The 17,185-nt window shown below is 35.7% G+C and overlaps 1 protein-coding gene across 1 annotated transcript in view; it reads left to right on the top strand.

The window, feature by feature from the left end:
* The window catches only part of LOC129226627 (uncharacterized), a 351,739-nt gene that overhangs the window by 90,220 nt on the left and 244,334 nt on the right, over window positions 1–17,185 (top strand). The window contains exons 3-4 of the mRNA XM_054861257.1: window positions 8,174–8,281; window positions 16,347–16,785. Of these exons, the coding sequence (XP_054717232.1) occupies window positions 8,174–8,281; window positions 16,347–16,785 (547 nt within the window). The remainder of the gene's footprint in view (window positions 1–8,173; window positions 8,282–16,346; window positions 16,786–17,185) is intronic.

The raw sequence follows: 17,185 nt of genomic DNA on the forward strand, positions 1-17,185 counted from the left end.
CATTTTTGCAACAGTTATTTTTAATTAATTTTTTAAAATGTCCAATTCTTCAAACAAGGCGTGGTCCTTTATGACGTCACAAATATTGCACTATGGCGCATCTTTCTACCGCATTTCCACGTTATAATAATCAAGAAGAGAATTACAATTGCGGTTTACGCTTGCTATCAACCATATCGTTGCCAATACACGTGAGTAAAGATGCGAATTAAATATTTTGGTCCTTGAATAGCAACACTGAATGGCATTTCATCATTTGTGATGTCACCCGCAGAAGTGTTAAACGATGAAAGAGCACCGATTTAAGTAATTTTTTAAAAATATTAAACTTAAAGAAATTATTTAAAAAATGGTCAGATTCTATGTTTTTAAGCATGTTCTTTCAAAAAAAAAAAAAAATACTTTTTTAAATTTTGGAAACAACCCCATTGTATGCATTTCACCTTCCAAATTTAGTTTACTTAACAGCTATAAATATGAAGAAGTTAAAAAAGCAGTAAAAACGTTAAATATGTTTTAAACTAACAGGAAAAAGAAGTTTCTTTGAAGGAAATTAGAGCTAAGGAACTCAACAAACTGAAATTACACCCGGAAAAAAATTAAACTTCAACAAAAAGAAAATAAATATATTTCTTCAGCATGGAAATTCAACTCAGAAGATAAAAAAACTGAAAATAGTTTAAATTTCTAATAAGAAAATGTCTTATTTTTTCAGAAAACTAGTTTCGTCTAATTAGGTAGTGCTTATTCTCGTGGGTATCTCAGCTGGAACAACTTAATTAGCCAAAAAATAATTTTCTAAAATACAACGTGGTTAATTTAACGCATGCTTTAATTACGACATGATATTTTCCGCGTACATGGTGAAAGAAGTTTTAGAAGCTTAATGATATTTTTTCGAAGGAATTCATAGAAAAAAAAATTTCAAAACAGAAAATGACAAAAAAATGTTCTAATCGCCACCTGGTGTTCTGAAATCACGTGACCTCCGAGAAAAGACATGTTGAGAGGATCGATAACTTTTAAAGAGGCCGCCAGGAGCCGCTGTCGTCATTAGTCATTCTCCCAAAGTAGGTTTCCATAAAGGATTTTCTTTTTAATATGCAACTCAAACACCAATTATAATTGCGTCCGTGAATTCCGTTACCCCTTTTATTACTACGTCGTAACCTCGGTATTTGTGAAGGGAAAATTAATGTTCTACGATGGATAACGTCACAGATGTCAAAAGCGACGGATATATTTCAACGAAGACTATCATTTTACCCTTAAGAGCATTAATACCATATTTTGCATCGGGTATAGAATTTTAAAATGAAGTGTCAGAGGGACGCCATTAAGAAGGTCTCTAATTAGCTGAAAGCGTTTTAAATCAAGTTTGGCAGAAGACGTTGTTTTTCTTTGCAAAGAGGTGAGAGAATTACGTTGTAAAGGATTCGCTTAAAGCGTTGATACAAGATACAGGAGATTATCTTAGAATGATTAAATCTTAATATTCGTCATTATTGAATAACGTCACTTTGAACTTGTAGCCACTGTTGACTTTATGAGCATAGTAGCGTTTCCTGCAAATTGTTGAAAGGGCTATATTTCAAGAGTAATACGTAGCATTTTTCAATACTTTACTTTCAAATTTTTATATGTTAAAGAACGTTACTCTTGTATTTTTAATGAAACAAATTACTGTTATTTTCGGAAAATTATTATAGGGTAGACCGGGGTGCTTATTCCAAGCTCGAAATTCACCTTGCGAGATTAGTTCTGATCGTCTCACTAGATGGCGCTTTAGGGAAAATCGCAGTCTCGCAGTATAAATCTCGCAAGTTCGTATTCTAAGCTCCAAAAGAAGGGGAAAAAGTGACTTTTCGCGCCTTTACTTGCGAGCGAAATCTCGACTGCCCCGAAGCAGGTGAGATTATGCGATTTTTGTGATACAATTATGGGAGTTTTTTTCTGAAAGGTATTGGATCGAGGAAAACGAATTTGGATGATGCCAATCTTGGAAAGGATTTAGGAAGCGAGGGGGGGGGGGTTAAAACTGCACCGGGGGGGGGGCAAGTGGTTTTCTATTCAATTTGTGATACAGTTGCGGGAGTAAGCTTTCTGACAGGTATTTATTGGCAGGAGGATAACAAATTAGGAATAAGGATTTTGCCGACGCCGAAAATGGTGCAGGGGGCAAGGGGGAGGTCATAACTGTACAGGGGGGGGAAGCGGTTTTCTGTTCCATTTTCGTGACGCAAAAAAGGGAGTTAGTTTTCCGCTTGCCAATACATTTCAGAAAAACTAATTTGAATGTTGCGAACACCGAATATGGTGTGGGGGGGGGGGGGGCAAATGGTTTTTAGCGGAATTTTTTTGATAAAATTACGGGAGTTGGTTTTTCTGAAAGGTATTGACACGAGGAAAACGAATTAGGATATTGCCAACCCTGAAAATGTTGCAGGGAAAGGGAGGGGCGGTCATAACTGCACTGAGGGGCAAGTGGTTTTCCGTTCAATTTTTGTGACACTAAAACGGAAGTTAGTTTTTCTAAAAGGTGTTGGCAAGCGGACAAATTAGAATGTAGCGAACCCCGAACATTTTGCAGGGAAGAAGGGGGGGGGCAAAGTGGTTTTCGGTGAAATTTTCGTAATAAAACTACGGGAGTTGGTTTTTCTAAAAGGTATTGGTACGAAGAAAACGAATTAGGTTGTGGCCAACCCCAAAAATGGTGCAAGGGGTAGAGAGGGGGGGAGAGATATAATGCAAACATAAAATAGGTATATATGCAACATTTAACGGGAGTTAGTTTTTTTGAAAGGTATTGACACGAGGAAATCGAATTAGGATGTGGCTAACCCTAAAAATGGTGCAGGATGCAGAGGGGGGGGGGGGGAGTTATAACTGCAAACATAAAATAGGTATATATGCAACATTTCTCGCTTAACAACAAGTTCTCAAAGCTTAAAAGGCTTAAACCAACTAATAACAACATTATAATGCACAAACATCCGAATTAAATGGCAGACACGTGTTTCGGAGATATTAAGAGCTCCTTTTACAATGTAAAAGATGTGAGTTTATGAATAAAAATGCATTCTCGGCTAAGGTTGATTATTTCCATTGATTTTATTTTCTTTTAACCAAATCCATCACTTAGGAAATAAGATGGGGGGGGGAGGGATCGGGGGCCCCCTATTTTCAAGAGATAATGCATTTGAAAAAATTAAGGGGCTATAAATTTCCTACGCCTTCTTTTTTTTTTTTTTTGACAGCTCGACGGCCAGCACAAATGCGTCTAGGGCAAATTATATAAAAAGCGTTCATAATTTTTATTTGTTTTCTATACATTATCCCACTTAAAATTTAGTTATAACACAAAATTACTAGTAATTGTCTCTGAAAATTGTATGAATTTCATGTTTACACAGAATATTACAATCCCCTGTTTTTGCGTTTTTAGGGGGGAAAGGGTGACACCACAAATTACTGCCCCCCCCCTAGATGTGACCCATGCTAGGTACGCCACTGACGAAGGTTTTTTTTCTGCGTTCTTTTGTTGTAAAATACCCTCCCCCTTTTTCCCCTAAATTCTTTAAAATATCCACTGTTATTTCAAAAGAGGGTGTAGAGTTCTTTCATAAGATTTCAATTGAATTCAATTTGTAAGAAAATTTATTTTTCTTCATTGAAATTTGATAATGATTAACTAATTACAAAACAGTACCGAGGCTAGTAATTCTGGAGAATTGATTCCAAAATTTGATTTTCCATTTCGCTGACATCAAAATTAGCAATATTGTACAAATACTGTATTTGATTATACTGTAAGCATTTGTAAATTGGCTGCTGTATAATATGATGCATTTGAAAGAAAAGAGAATACATCAAAAAACGCTCCTTTTCATTTCTTCTTCAATTTAGAATCTTTCCCTTTGATTGAACTTACTTTAAAGTTCTTTATCAGCTGAAGTGAAACTATGATTAAAAAAATTATTTGCTTTGCCAATATTTTTCAATATATTTACAGAAGCGAAGTTTTTATTTATTTTAAACTGCTCTTGTAACCAAGATTGCTGGTTTAACTTTTTAATCTTGAAAATAAAGATGGAATTGTGTAATCATATGTACAAATGTGTTTTAAAAAAAGAAATCTAGAAAAGTACTTTTTTGAAGAACAATTGAAAAACAGTACTTAGAAGAAATGGGATCTTGAAAACAGGAATAATGAAGAAATAAAATTTTTTATTTAGCATATACTTATTAAATTATAACTTTTAAAGATAAGAGAGAAAAAACTCTGAAATATGTCTTCGAAACTGAGATTGTTGTTATAATTACAACTGACAGGGGGGAAGGGAGGGTATCCCCAACAGCCCTTGGTTTTTACATAACCAATCATAATATGGAAGATTATATACTCTGTTATGGTTTGCTCTCATCCCCAAAAAGCTTAATTTGCCCAACAAGCCTTTTACATTTTATATGGGGTGCCCCCCCTAAGAGCAAGGGCCCCCCAAATATCGCGAAGACTCCCCTCTCCAAAAGCAAGAGCCCCCAAAATGAAAAAACACCCCTAAAAATTTCAATGGTGCAGTCAACGAAATGACTTAATCCCCCTCCTCGGTGCGCACACCCCTGCATTTTAATCTTTTATATATTCAATTTGAATGGCAGATTTTTTCATGAAGACTTTCAGGTGCATCTAAACCTTTCGCACTCTGCACTTCATTAAACACGACAACAATAATAACAACATATATTCAATCCACAATTACGGACAATTTATATTTCTTCGTCTGCATTTATGATAGTAAATATTTTTTTTTTAATATCATGATTATTTTTTAAGGTTATTATTATTACTATTGATTAAAGTTACTAATATCGTGGTGTTATATTGTAAATCAACATGTTTTACGTTTAATTTTCAACTTATTTATGTATTGGCTCCCCCCTCCCCCTCTTCTATAATTGTTTTAGACACTGTAATGTTGAAATATGCATAAAACATGACTTACCTTTTGCCATTTGAGAATGCTTTGAGCACCGGAGCCCTCGGGGTTTAACAGATGGACGAGTTCGGCCCATTTTTTCTTTTTATCCTCTTTCGTGAATTCCTATGAGAATTTATTCTTATGGACGCTTGGATTTTCTTAAAGAAAATCTAAGATGATTTAAATGTGATTCTTCGTCACACAAAATGTGTACTTTGAAGCAGCCACTTGCAGGCCTTTCAGTGATTCTTCAAAGTTCGCGCCTTATCGTACACGGATGAAGCGAAACAAAAACTACGTGCGCTGAAAGAACATTGGTTGGAAGAAGTCACGTGCCTCAGCGCGCCTCTCATGCTACCCGTAACCGGCGAAAAATCCTCTCCCCCCTTCGCGTCTTTTCTCTTAAACTCGCCCGTTCGCCGACAGCTGGGAGATGGGACTTTGGAATAGCAGATTGCGAGATATTTACGTCAGAGCCGATCACGTGACGAGAAATGTCGAAGTCGAAAGCAAAAAAGCTTAGAATGACCTCCCGGGGCACTTTTGCGCATGGGGCACATTTACGCAGTGCCTTTTTTTCAAAACTAAATATAACTGGAGAGCCAACAGTAGTAACATATTGATGCTTCTCCCTAGCAAATATCCTCACAAGTTTTTGAGCATCAGTCGTGCTTTGGTCTAGCATGCAGAAAGAATAATCTGTTTTCTACCAAGTCGAGTAAATTTTAAGTTGAACGTTTTGAAGCTTATTTTGAATAAATATTACTTAGTTAAAAAAGAACAAATATATAAAAATTAGCAGAATTTTATCCTGTTTTGAGAATTGTACTTGTATGAACTGGAAAATTATTAAATTTTTTTGCACGTTAAATATAAATCCAAACTTGACGACGGGACAAGTTTACGCTTTGACGTCTGAGCACCTTTACGCACGTTCCTACTGTGTCTTCCTTCTAAACGTGCCCAAAAAATTTTTTCGCTCCGAGCTGTCGCAAAACTTTTTAATATTTTCAAGCTGTTTAGTTATGGAAATCACCATTTATTTTTTTATTTTAGTTTCAAATTCGTATCTTATAGCTCACAATCTCAGCTTTTATATTCAGTCCGTAGTATATTTGCTTTATCTTAACGATGGTAAGACTTCATGTTCAAAACATGAACAGAACCACGTTAGGTCAAAATAAATAAGCGTAATGGTCAAAATAAATGGTCGAAATAAATATACGTATTAGGTGTCAAAATAAATACTTCTTAATTAAAACTTCATACAGCGATTTTCAAACAGTGGTCCATCTGACCATTCCTCGGATGGGGTTTAGATAGTTTCAGTGCTTACATTCAGATAAATTATCACATTAGGAAAAGAAAAATGGCTTAAAACCATAGCTTCTGCCAGGATATTACTTCCTATTTGTTTGACCCCATATTAAAACTAAGCTACTTCCTTGTTGCATTCAGGTACTGAAACAATTGGGAATGCACTTCTGATACATATCTAAGCGCTCATACACTTAAATACATACACACACATGAAAAGTTGTGAAGTAAAAAATATATGATTAGATTACTGTGCATCAAATATTCTCTCTGATAGCATCTCATTGTTGCGTTTCTTTAATGGAAATACAGTTAGAGTCTGACCAGCAATGAGTTGGAATGAAAAACATCCGGTTTATTTATTTATGGAGGAGCTAATGCTTCACATATACAGAGAACTGCGTACCGCCCTGTCTTCAGACCCACACACATAAAAGATTACAACAAAAGAGAAGAAAGTAACATCCAGGACACCGGCGGGAATCGAACTCGCGACCTCCGGCCTAAAAGGCGAAGCTTATACCACAGAACCTCGGAGACTCCAAACACCCGGTTTACAGGTGGAATTGGGCGCATCTATTATTTTTCAGATTTGCCAGCTTTTGTGGATGCAAGTTAGCCTCTAAATTAAGCAGAGCCACGTTGAAATTGACGAAGCACGCGCTTCAAGTTTTTACTTTTCCCCCTCGTTCGTCTTAACTGGGCGTTTGACAATTTATTCCATATCATCCGTGGGTGGACTGTATGAATGTTTCTTCTTTCACTTCTTGGTAGTAAGCACGCGCATCAGATTTTTAATTTTCTCCCTCGTGCGTCTTAACTGGGCGTTGGAAAATTTATTCCATATCATCCGTGGATGGACTGTATGAATGTTTCTTCTTTCACTTCTTGGTAGTAAGCACGCGCATCAAATTTTTACTTTTTCCCCTCGTTCGTCTTAACTGGGCGTTTGACAATTTATTCCATATCATCCGTGGGTGGACTGTATGAATGTTTCTTCTTTCACTTCTTGGTAGTAAGCACGCGCATCAAATTTTTACTTTTTCCCCTCGTTCGTCTTAACTGGGCGTTTGACAATTTATTCCATATCATCCGTGGGAGGACTGTATGAATGTTTCTTCTTTCACTTCTTGGTAGTAAGCACGCGCATCAAATTTTTACTTTTTCCCCTCGTTCGTCTTAACAGGGCGTTTGACAATTTATTCCATATCATCCGTGGGTGGACTGTATGAATGTTTCTTCTTTCACTTCTTGGTAGTAAGCACGCGCATCAAATTTTTACTTTTTCCCCTCGTTCGTCTTAACTGGGCGTTTGACAATTTATTCCATATCATCCGTGGGTGGACTGTATGAATGTTGATTCTTTCACTTCTTGGTGCAACTAATATAGAAAATAGTGTATTAATTTTGATTTGCCTAGAGAAGGAAAACAGTTTAAAGAGCCAGGTCGAGTGGGACGATTGAGGCAGTGAGAAGCAAAGGAATGTAAATGGAAAAATTAAAAAAATAGAGATAACCAGTACAAATAGTGGGGGAACCTCTCCTCTGTCTTGGGGAAAGAGATAGTACCAGTAGCCGTGGTAGGTGCTGCTGTACAACATGATTAATAAAAAAAAACTATGAAAGCCTAGGACGTTATCTTCATACGCGTTTTACTAAAAACTTGAAATTGTCCACTCACATTACTTTGCTTCAAACTGCCCCAATTGAAAAAGGTTAAAAGTAAATACCTAATGAATATTCAAAATGTACAATGTCGATGATGCGATGTTAGTTTCAAAAAATATATATATGACAAAGTAGTTTGCTCTCACCATTGTGTCAAATATATCTTAGAGCATTGTGAAGAGAATATAAGCTTTTTTCTCTTTTTGCAGCGATCCGTGTGGGTGTGCAACACCTGCTCGAATCGGAGAAAACAACTCAGTGCAGCAATGGCATCAGGACAGCAGGATACCATCACGTACACGACTGCGGGACAAAAGGCAAGTTTCTTCCAAAGCTCTTTAGTGTTCAAACACCACAGTTAGTTATATAATCAATGAATTATCGACATGTTTTCTCATATTACATATTTAACTGTTATAAGGAAGTGATTTAGAAAGAAATTGTGAAAATACTACCTCTGTCCCAAACTAATCGCCACATTCAGGTCGAAAGTTTTGTCACAAACTAGTTTCTATATTTGAATACATTTGTACTGAGAAAATTGAAACTGATGGTTTCATGATGTCATTTAAACATAAATTTTAGGTGCTATTCTATCAATAAATCGTATTTACTTGCAGTCATTCCCCTTTCTCTCCTTAAAACAATAGCAGATTAGTTTCAAAACTCCAGGGTATGCTCTATTTTGTTGGGGCTCTTCCACCAGTAATCACATTATCTTCTAGTTCACGAATCGTGACCACATTAGAAAAAAAAACAGATCTTTCTGGTACAGGGGTGGTAAAATGTCTAAAAAGTAGAATGTGGCTTAAGAGTGTGTGAACTCTGGGTTTTTGAAACTAATTTTATTATTGGTTGATGTTAGTGAATAAAGATGATTAATTTTGAAAAGAGGGAATTCTTATCCAATAAATGCTTTTTATTAATAACATAGTATCCTAAAGTCTCTAAGGAATATCAAACATGTTCTTAAAATCCTACTTATCAATAAATCAGTGCAAGAGTAATTAACACTAGAAAAATTGATGTTGAAGGAGTCTAAATGGCCCCATAATGACTTTAAAGTAAATTCTTTGTAAATTTCTTCCTGAATAAGCCTATATCAAACATCTCCTCTAATCTATACATATCTATACATATAATAAAATAAGATGTTTGTGTGTGTTTGTGTGTGGCGCGCATTCTGGGAAATCGGCAAGACCTAGAAAGATGAAATTTGGTGTACAGATGCAGTTTTTGCTGAAGATGTGCACCTCGGGCTTCGATTTTTGATATTTTAATTAGAAAAAAAGTAATTTAATTCTTTATGTGTTTTTTTTGCACTTTTTACCTCACAGACCCCGAACCAATCACACCACACAGATATATTTTGTGTGTAGGGAATTTAATTTTAAAAATGATGAAATAAAAAAATTTGAAGATAGTGCAATTTTTGTATTTTTTATGAATTTTTCAAAAAACCTTTAATTTGCATTTTTCCTGGGTTTTGTTTTTTTTTAAATATCATCCTGCGAGAAGTATCAAAGCCTCATTTCTAAAATTTAAGTTGGTAATAGTAAAACCATTTCGCCCCCTTCAGAAGAAAAAAGTTCTTAAAAATACGCAATAGTTTTTTTTAAACAATTTTTCAATGCTGAACACATTATGTCTTTCCACGCATCGGTCGAAAAAAGCGTTCTTCAATCTTTTATGCCTCTGACGTCACTACTTGGATTTCGATTCGGTATTTACGATGGAATCTTAATCGCAAACAATGTTTGTCTTTTGTTTTTACTATACAGCTTACTTCTACATTTTATGACGTGATGACCACGTGTTTTCCGGCAGAGCTTGCTTTTTTTCTTTCCTTTTTTTGTTTAATTTAGGGATTGCATTTATTTCTTTTTCCACCCTCCCCCCCCAAGCTGGAACGTTTTGCTGCATCTCTATTACGTTACATTTCATAGTTGTGCTCATTTAATTCAATAAAAACAAGGATTTTTTTTTCTTTGTCAAACGCTACTTTTTGCACACTATGGGGAATTTTGAAGGTAACTTTTTTTTTCTTTACTTAAATTAAAAAAAATTTGATTTTTTTTTGGGTGATCTTTTTCCTTATTAGGCAATGGGCGGGGAGGTTAAAATAAATAGAAATGGATAAGAAAATCTAGAGATAGATCGTAAAGGTAGATAGCCGCCGAAGGCGGCAATACTGGCGTAAAAATGTGGATGGCACAACAAAAGATAGAGATATATTGATTAATACTGCTGCCAAATTTATTTAAACAGCCGCCGAAGGCGGTAAACTTGAAGTAAAAATTTAAATGACAAGTTAGCCAAACAGCCGCCGTAGGTGGCTGCTTGCATAGAAAGGCGAATGGCGTAAGAAAGCGAACCGGCTGGTCGCCGCAGGCGTCTAGTAACTAAATAAGTACTGAATACATATTAATTTCTGTGATGTTGTCTCCACACAGCAAAATATAAAATGCTAGTTTCTCCTCTGAAGAGCAATTCCTGCAGTATGGCTGGTGGACAGTCGGATAAATTTCGCATTTGAAATTCAATCCAACCGCAAAAACGGAAAGATAAAGTGTGAATTACACTTTTTCATGCCACTGTGAGTAAGAGAAACGACAATTTTCTCTCTTTGTATTGCAAAGTACCTCAGGGGAAACCGTGACCCCTTCCGTCATTCTAGGTATAAGGTTCAATATCTTAACTTCTGCGAAACAAATGAATAAATGATTAAGTAAGCAATCAGTAGGTTATTTTATGAAAAGTTAAAAAGTTCCACTCTTTTCTGTTATTTATTATTTGATTAATTGAAACACAATTTATGCAAGTCGCCACACAGGTCTCTTCTGTCTTTCTAGAGTAAAATGTTGGGACTAATCTGTAACGAAAGCAGAATTTTTAAAAATTCGTTTTTACACAATACAGTTTACAAATTCAAGCTGTAGTTAACTTATTACCAAGTGTCTGTCTGATTGATCGATTATAAACAGATTTAATGATAGCTCGACGGTAATATAAAAACAGCCAAATGAAGTACCAAAATGTCTGTAAATAGCGTACATACATTTCGTTATGGTGCTTTTTACAGTACGGATGCATGCTCAATTTTGTCGAATACTGTAAGTTAGAAAAACCTGAATCCAAGGCAGGTTCCCAAGAAATCAGGAAACTGATTTCATTTTGTAAAGTGTTTAGGAAAAATGCCTAACGTTATAGTTTCCAATTTTATTTTCTCTAGTACTCTCATTTCAGTCTTATTCAATTTATTTCTGCTCAAAATCCTCCACATTTTAATTGCTTATTTCGAAAGATTCCAAGGTTTAGCAACAGCTCAACATCTTAAACTACGTATTTCAAGGGAAGCTGTAACAGCTTGTGGAACAATAGACTCTTTCGATGCATTTGAAGAATGTATGTACCTGACATTCCTAAGCTGTTACACTAAGCTGTCGACATACCTAAAGTAGTCAATCGTTAAACTTGAGCAGTAAATCGTAATTTGACGATCAATTACGTATTCCATTTAAGAAAAGATAATTAAATGTGATTTCTTTTTCATTCCTCGATGCATTCGGAAAAATGCAGACTCAAAGTAGTTTTGAATATGCTTTCTTTCGTATATAAAATAAAATGACTCTCACTTGAAGAGAAACTAACTTGTACTCGATTTTTTGCGAATGATGTTTAGAATTTAATCTATAACTAATAACTTAATTATTCATAGAAATAATCTCATATTCAACATGTACTAGAAATTGTATTTAATAGATAATAATGCATCTACTACTCGTTTTTAACGAAATGAACTAGTAACGTATTTTTACTCAAAAACTTCAGAAAATGCATCCTCGAAAATTTTCAAATGAAAAAGTTTCACGATACAAAAATGATGAACAATCTTCTTCTTTGATTCATAACAGCAGGCTTAAGGAATGTCTAACAAAAACTTTGCAGAGCAAATGAGAAAAAAAAAAACTGTTTTATCCTCTTTAGACAAGTGTAATAAATAGAGATTCGTTATCGCTTCAACTACAAAAAATGATATTGAAAATACCATTGTCTCTGGATCACTGGGCAAAACTTAAAGATAGTATTAATAACGCTGCACAAAGGCAGAATTCAATGTAAAGTTTAATACCGACCTTACTGTTCTCCCTACCTTATCTTTTGGTTCTAACTTTGTATATTTAAATCAAATCTGTATTATTCAACATAATCTTGTTTATCCATTCTTATACAGATGAGCGTGCACTTTCTGAATAAATCCATTTGGTAGATTTTCTAGTAGTTTACAAATTGAATTATTTATATTTCAATGCATGATGTGAACCAAGACGTTGAATGTACGGCTTAAATCATGCGCATATTCAAACAAGTCATCTGGAATTAGTTAAATAACAACATTCCGTGAAACGACTTAATTAATCTTTAATCAATACCAAAACCTTTTCTATTATGTCTGTACATGCTTCAATCTAAATACGTATTAAAATTGATTCGTATGCAAATATTTTGAAAACGATTTTAGGCTTATTGGATGATGTCTTATTGTTTATTTAGTGGCATTGTTTTAATATTTTGATAAGAAGTTACAACTAACTGATTAGAAAAGTTTAAACTAAGTGACTAATTGAATTGATTGTTTGTCCTTTTTTCCTTCTTGTTCTTATTTAGTAGAAATGTGTGTTCAGGCAAGTCCTGTTAAAATAGAGCTAATATTAGTGTTACTAATTTAGAAATTTCTCGAAGATTATTGTTTCGAAATTTTTCCCTTAAAAAAAGATAACGGTAAAAAGTTTTAAAGGCGTAAAAAGTTGATTGGTATTGTTAAACACTTTCACTTTCATTGATGTTTTTAATTAAAAGTTTTAAAAATTATCAGAAATAATTTAGAAATTCTTAAAAACAATTCATAATGTTTCAAAAGATGTTCTGAAAATTCCAAAATAAATTGTTAAACGGTTTTTTTTTTCTCTTTTCTACTATTAACTTGAGACATCATGTGATAATCAGTGCTGCAATGTTATTGATTCAATGTTTTTCTTACCTGGTTTTTTAAAATTTATTTATTTATTTATGTATTAGTTGTTTTCATATTATTCTGCATTCATTGTATTTTGAACACATTGTATCACATTTATTTCTTTGGAATATTTCTTATTTGGTAACAATGTTAAAAAATTGACTTTGCTGTAAACAGAAGTTATCTAAAGGAGATTTTCATGGCGTGAAAATACTCCTTGAACATTTTTTAAGGAGTGAGTTCATTTTTTAGAAACCACATTTCCAAAAAAAAAAAAAAAAAAAAAAAAAAAGTGAATGAGAAAGTGTATTATGATAGTGGTTAATTCCACATAAAACTTTTTAAAATTGAAATGGAAGATGTCAGGAAAAGAAGAGATGTGCATTAACTAAATTAAATATGTGTCATATTTTCTTAACAAGTAGTATGTTTGACCTTTTGTTTCTCAAAATAAATGAATAAATGAAAATGAGAAATAAAGATTAAATAAATTGTAAAAATAAAGCATGCAATCCCAACTGCTTTTTTTTTCTGTGATGTCAATTTTTTTATTTGAAATACAAGACGTGAAAATATGCTTGGCTAAAATTTTGACTCGTACTTCTCACTTTCAATGCATCAAATGCACATTACAATCAAGAAATTATTAATTCATTGGCAATACTTCTTTTTACAAAATGGAATTGGATCTAATACACTACTGGCCATTAAAAATGCTACACCAAGAAAGCGACATGATAAGAACATGAAATTTAAACGACAGGAAGAAGATGATGTGATATGCAAATGATTAGTTTTTCAGCGCATTCAGACAACGCAGGCGCCCTCAGCGACACCTACAATGTGTTTAAATGAAGATATTATACGGCCAATTTATCACGTGCAAATTCAATTTTAACGCTGCTGCGTGGTGGAAAATTATTTTGATGCCTCGTGTAAGAAGTACAAATGCGTACCAGCACGTTTCTGCCTTTGATAGAGGTCGCATTGTAGCCCAACGGGATTGCTGTTTATCCTATCGCAGTATTGCTGCTCGCGTCGATCGAAATCCAATGACAGTTAGCAAGACATGGATTCGAGGGATTCAGGATGGTAATACAGATCGCTGTGCTGGTGCTCAACGGCCAGTAATCACTAGCAGCCGAGAGGATAGGCATGTTATCCGCATGGCTTTAATGGATCGTACAACCACATCGTGAACTCTGAGTCAAGAAATGGGGTCATTTGTAAGACAACAAGTATCTGCACGAACAGTTCGGTGACGTTTACAGCAGCATAGACTCTCAGCTCGGAGACCATGGCTGCGGCTACCATTGACGCTGTATCACAGACAGGAGCGCCTTCAATGGTGTGATCAGCGACGAACCTGGGTGTACCAATGGTGAGACGTCGTTTTTCTGATGAATTCAGGTTCTGCTTACAACATCATGATTGTCGCATTCGTGTTTGGCGGCATCGTGGAGAACGCACACTGGCAGCGTGCATTCACCATCGTCATACTGGCCCATCGCCTGGCGTGATAGTATGGGGTGCCATTGGATACACATCTCAGTCACCTCTTGTTTGCATAGACGGCACTATGGACAGTTGGCGTTACATTTCTGATGTGTTACTACCCGTGGAACTACCCTTTATTCGAGCCCTGTGAAACTCTGCGTTTCAGCAGGATAATGCACGACCGCATGTGGCTGGTATTGTGCAGACTTTCCTTGACACAGAAAATGTTCAACTGATGCCCTGGCCAGCACGTTCCCCAGATCTCTTACCAATAGAAAGCGTCTGGTCAATGGTTGCTGAATAACTGGCTCGTAAGCAAACCCCAGCCTTTACGGTCGATGAACTGTGGCATCGTGTTGAAGCTGCATGGATGTCTGTCCCCGTACATGTCCTCCAATCTCTTTATGACTCAATGCCCTTTCGTATAAGCGCTGTTATTGCTGCCAGAGGTGGTAGTTCTAGGTACTAAGTAGTCAGAATCTATTCACCCAAATTTCTTGAAAATTTAATCATTTGTTATTTCCAACATAATATATGTGTCCAATAAATATCACTCTGTTATCTGCTTTTCTTCCTGGTGTAGCAATTTTAATGGCCAGTAGTGTATATCTTAATCAATGTTAACTTTTAAACTCTAGTTTTAAATGTTTTCTCAAAAATGCATAGCTTGGTTTTAAATTATGCAGTGAAGCATGTGGTTGTTAATCGTCGAAGCGTAGAGGGTATTCTTTTCAGGATAACGTGGAATCACTACTCAACTACTAATTCATTGAGTGCCATTATTCCCTCTATGGAATCTCAAGACCCTTCGAAATTCTGAAGAAAAAAAAATACATTTTTGTAATGTAATAAAAATATGTATTTGTGAAACGGTACGTTTGTATGTAATAGTTCAAAATTTAATTCTGCACAATTTTTTTTTTCCTTATTTATTATTATGCGCAAAAAACTTTTCGAGTTATCTAAGCTAACGTAAACTCTTCTCATTGAAATTCTGTCGGCAGCAGCTGTTTAAAATACTTTTTCTCTGAAGTCTATTTCTCGTTTTGCGCGCATGATATCTCAAAAGCTTTCACATAGTTTCATAAAACTTTACATGCATGTTTGTCTGTCCTATTTTTATGTCCTGGACCTCAACTTTAGTTAAAAACCATAGTTAATTTTTAAAAGAAAAAAACATTTTCTCTAAAAGTTTGGTAGATTGTGATGCTTAATTTTAAAATTTCAAAAAGAAAAAGTAAAATTAACTGAGGTTTAGGTCTTGAGGAAAATATATGGCCATTCTTTAAAAATAATTCCTGAGTTATGCATGCAATTTACAGTAAGAGAGAGTGCACGCTGATGCTATTTTTCGAACTTGAAAAAAGTAAACTTTGTCACATTTTTTTCCAGTTGTAGAATTAAGTTGTTCAAATATATGTTACATCATGTATTTTTTTTCACAAATTTTCAGCTTTCATTTAAAACTAAAATTTTCATCACAGCTTGCATTGAAATTCAGTTATAAGCTTTTAAATAATAGATATTTTTCGTGTGGAGTTAAGATTTTTCGTGAGACCCCTTAATTTGGAAAGAGATAATCATTTATTTTTATCTGTGCAGTGGTTTCGGAAGCATTATTTTTGAAATTGGTTCCATCGTCGGTGCTCACCGTGTAATTTATTGTGTATGGTGGATCATGACTAATAAATGGTGACATTTTATTGTGTATGGTGGGAAAAAGACTATGGGTAATTTCTTACAGTTTTATTGTGTATGGTGGAGAAATGACTTGTACTGATTAATGTAAAACGCTTTTTTCAGCGTGTTTAGCAACTCTCACTCTACTGGTAACCCTTCTTTTTTGCGTTCTGTTTTCTCTGTTGCAGATCGTGGGAGACCCAAGCCGGAAGGACGAGACCATGTCACGTGAGTACCTCCACCCAGCCTCCGTAGATGACGTAGTTTCAGTCTCTGCAGGACAGAACAATTACTACATCATCATAGAGAACGACGAGGACGACTGGGGGGAGGAGGACATCGCGTCCTCCCCGAGGCGGGGGGATTTAGGTGACGGCTTCAGCGATCGCACCTCCAGCATCCGGCGCATGCTCGAGGAGGCGGAGGAGGAGGACGAAGAAGAGGAAGAGGAGGACAGCGAGGACGAGGGAGGGGGAGGCTCGTCCTCCTCCGCCCTCCCCTTTTACGACAGGAGTCCCGGGGAGGTGTACACCATCCCTGAGGAGGAGGAGGACATTGCCTCGCCCATATCCGGGTGGGACGGAGAATTCAACCCGGACACTGCGTCTTCACTGCTTCGCTGGAGAGGTATAGCACAACCCTCCAACCAAACATATAGGTGGACACCCGCAATACCCTCCCCCCCAAGAATCATCCCCCCGAATGTGTATGGTTGGTCGATGTTGAGTTGTGGGGGCAACGCCTGTGCACCAGCAATTCATTGAATGCATCTCTCTCTTTTTCTGTATTACATTTCTTCTGTTTACTCTACCAAACTGTTCTTCGGAATGAATCTGCTCGGCTGATGTTCGATGTGTACCCTCGTAGGGGTTGATGTTGTGATTGCATTTTTAACCGTTACTTTGCCTGATTCTACGTTCTATGTTCCTCTATTTGGTGTTCCTTCTTCAGTTAACGCCTCTCACTTTTTTCTCCTTATTTCTTTCATGAGCGAGAGTTTGGTTTTAGATCGTTTTTGTTGCTACAA

This window comes from Uloborus diversus, chromosome 7 (assembly GCF_026930045.1).
Source record: "Uloborus diversus isolate 005 chromosome 7, Udiv.v.3.1, whole genome shotgun sequence".
NCBI classification, from domain to species: domain Eukaryota; kingdom Metazoa; phylum Arthropoda; class Arachnida; order Araneae; family Uloboridae; genus Uloborus; species Uloborus diversus.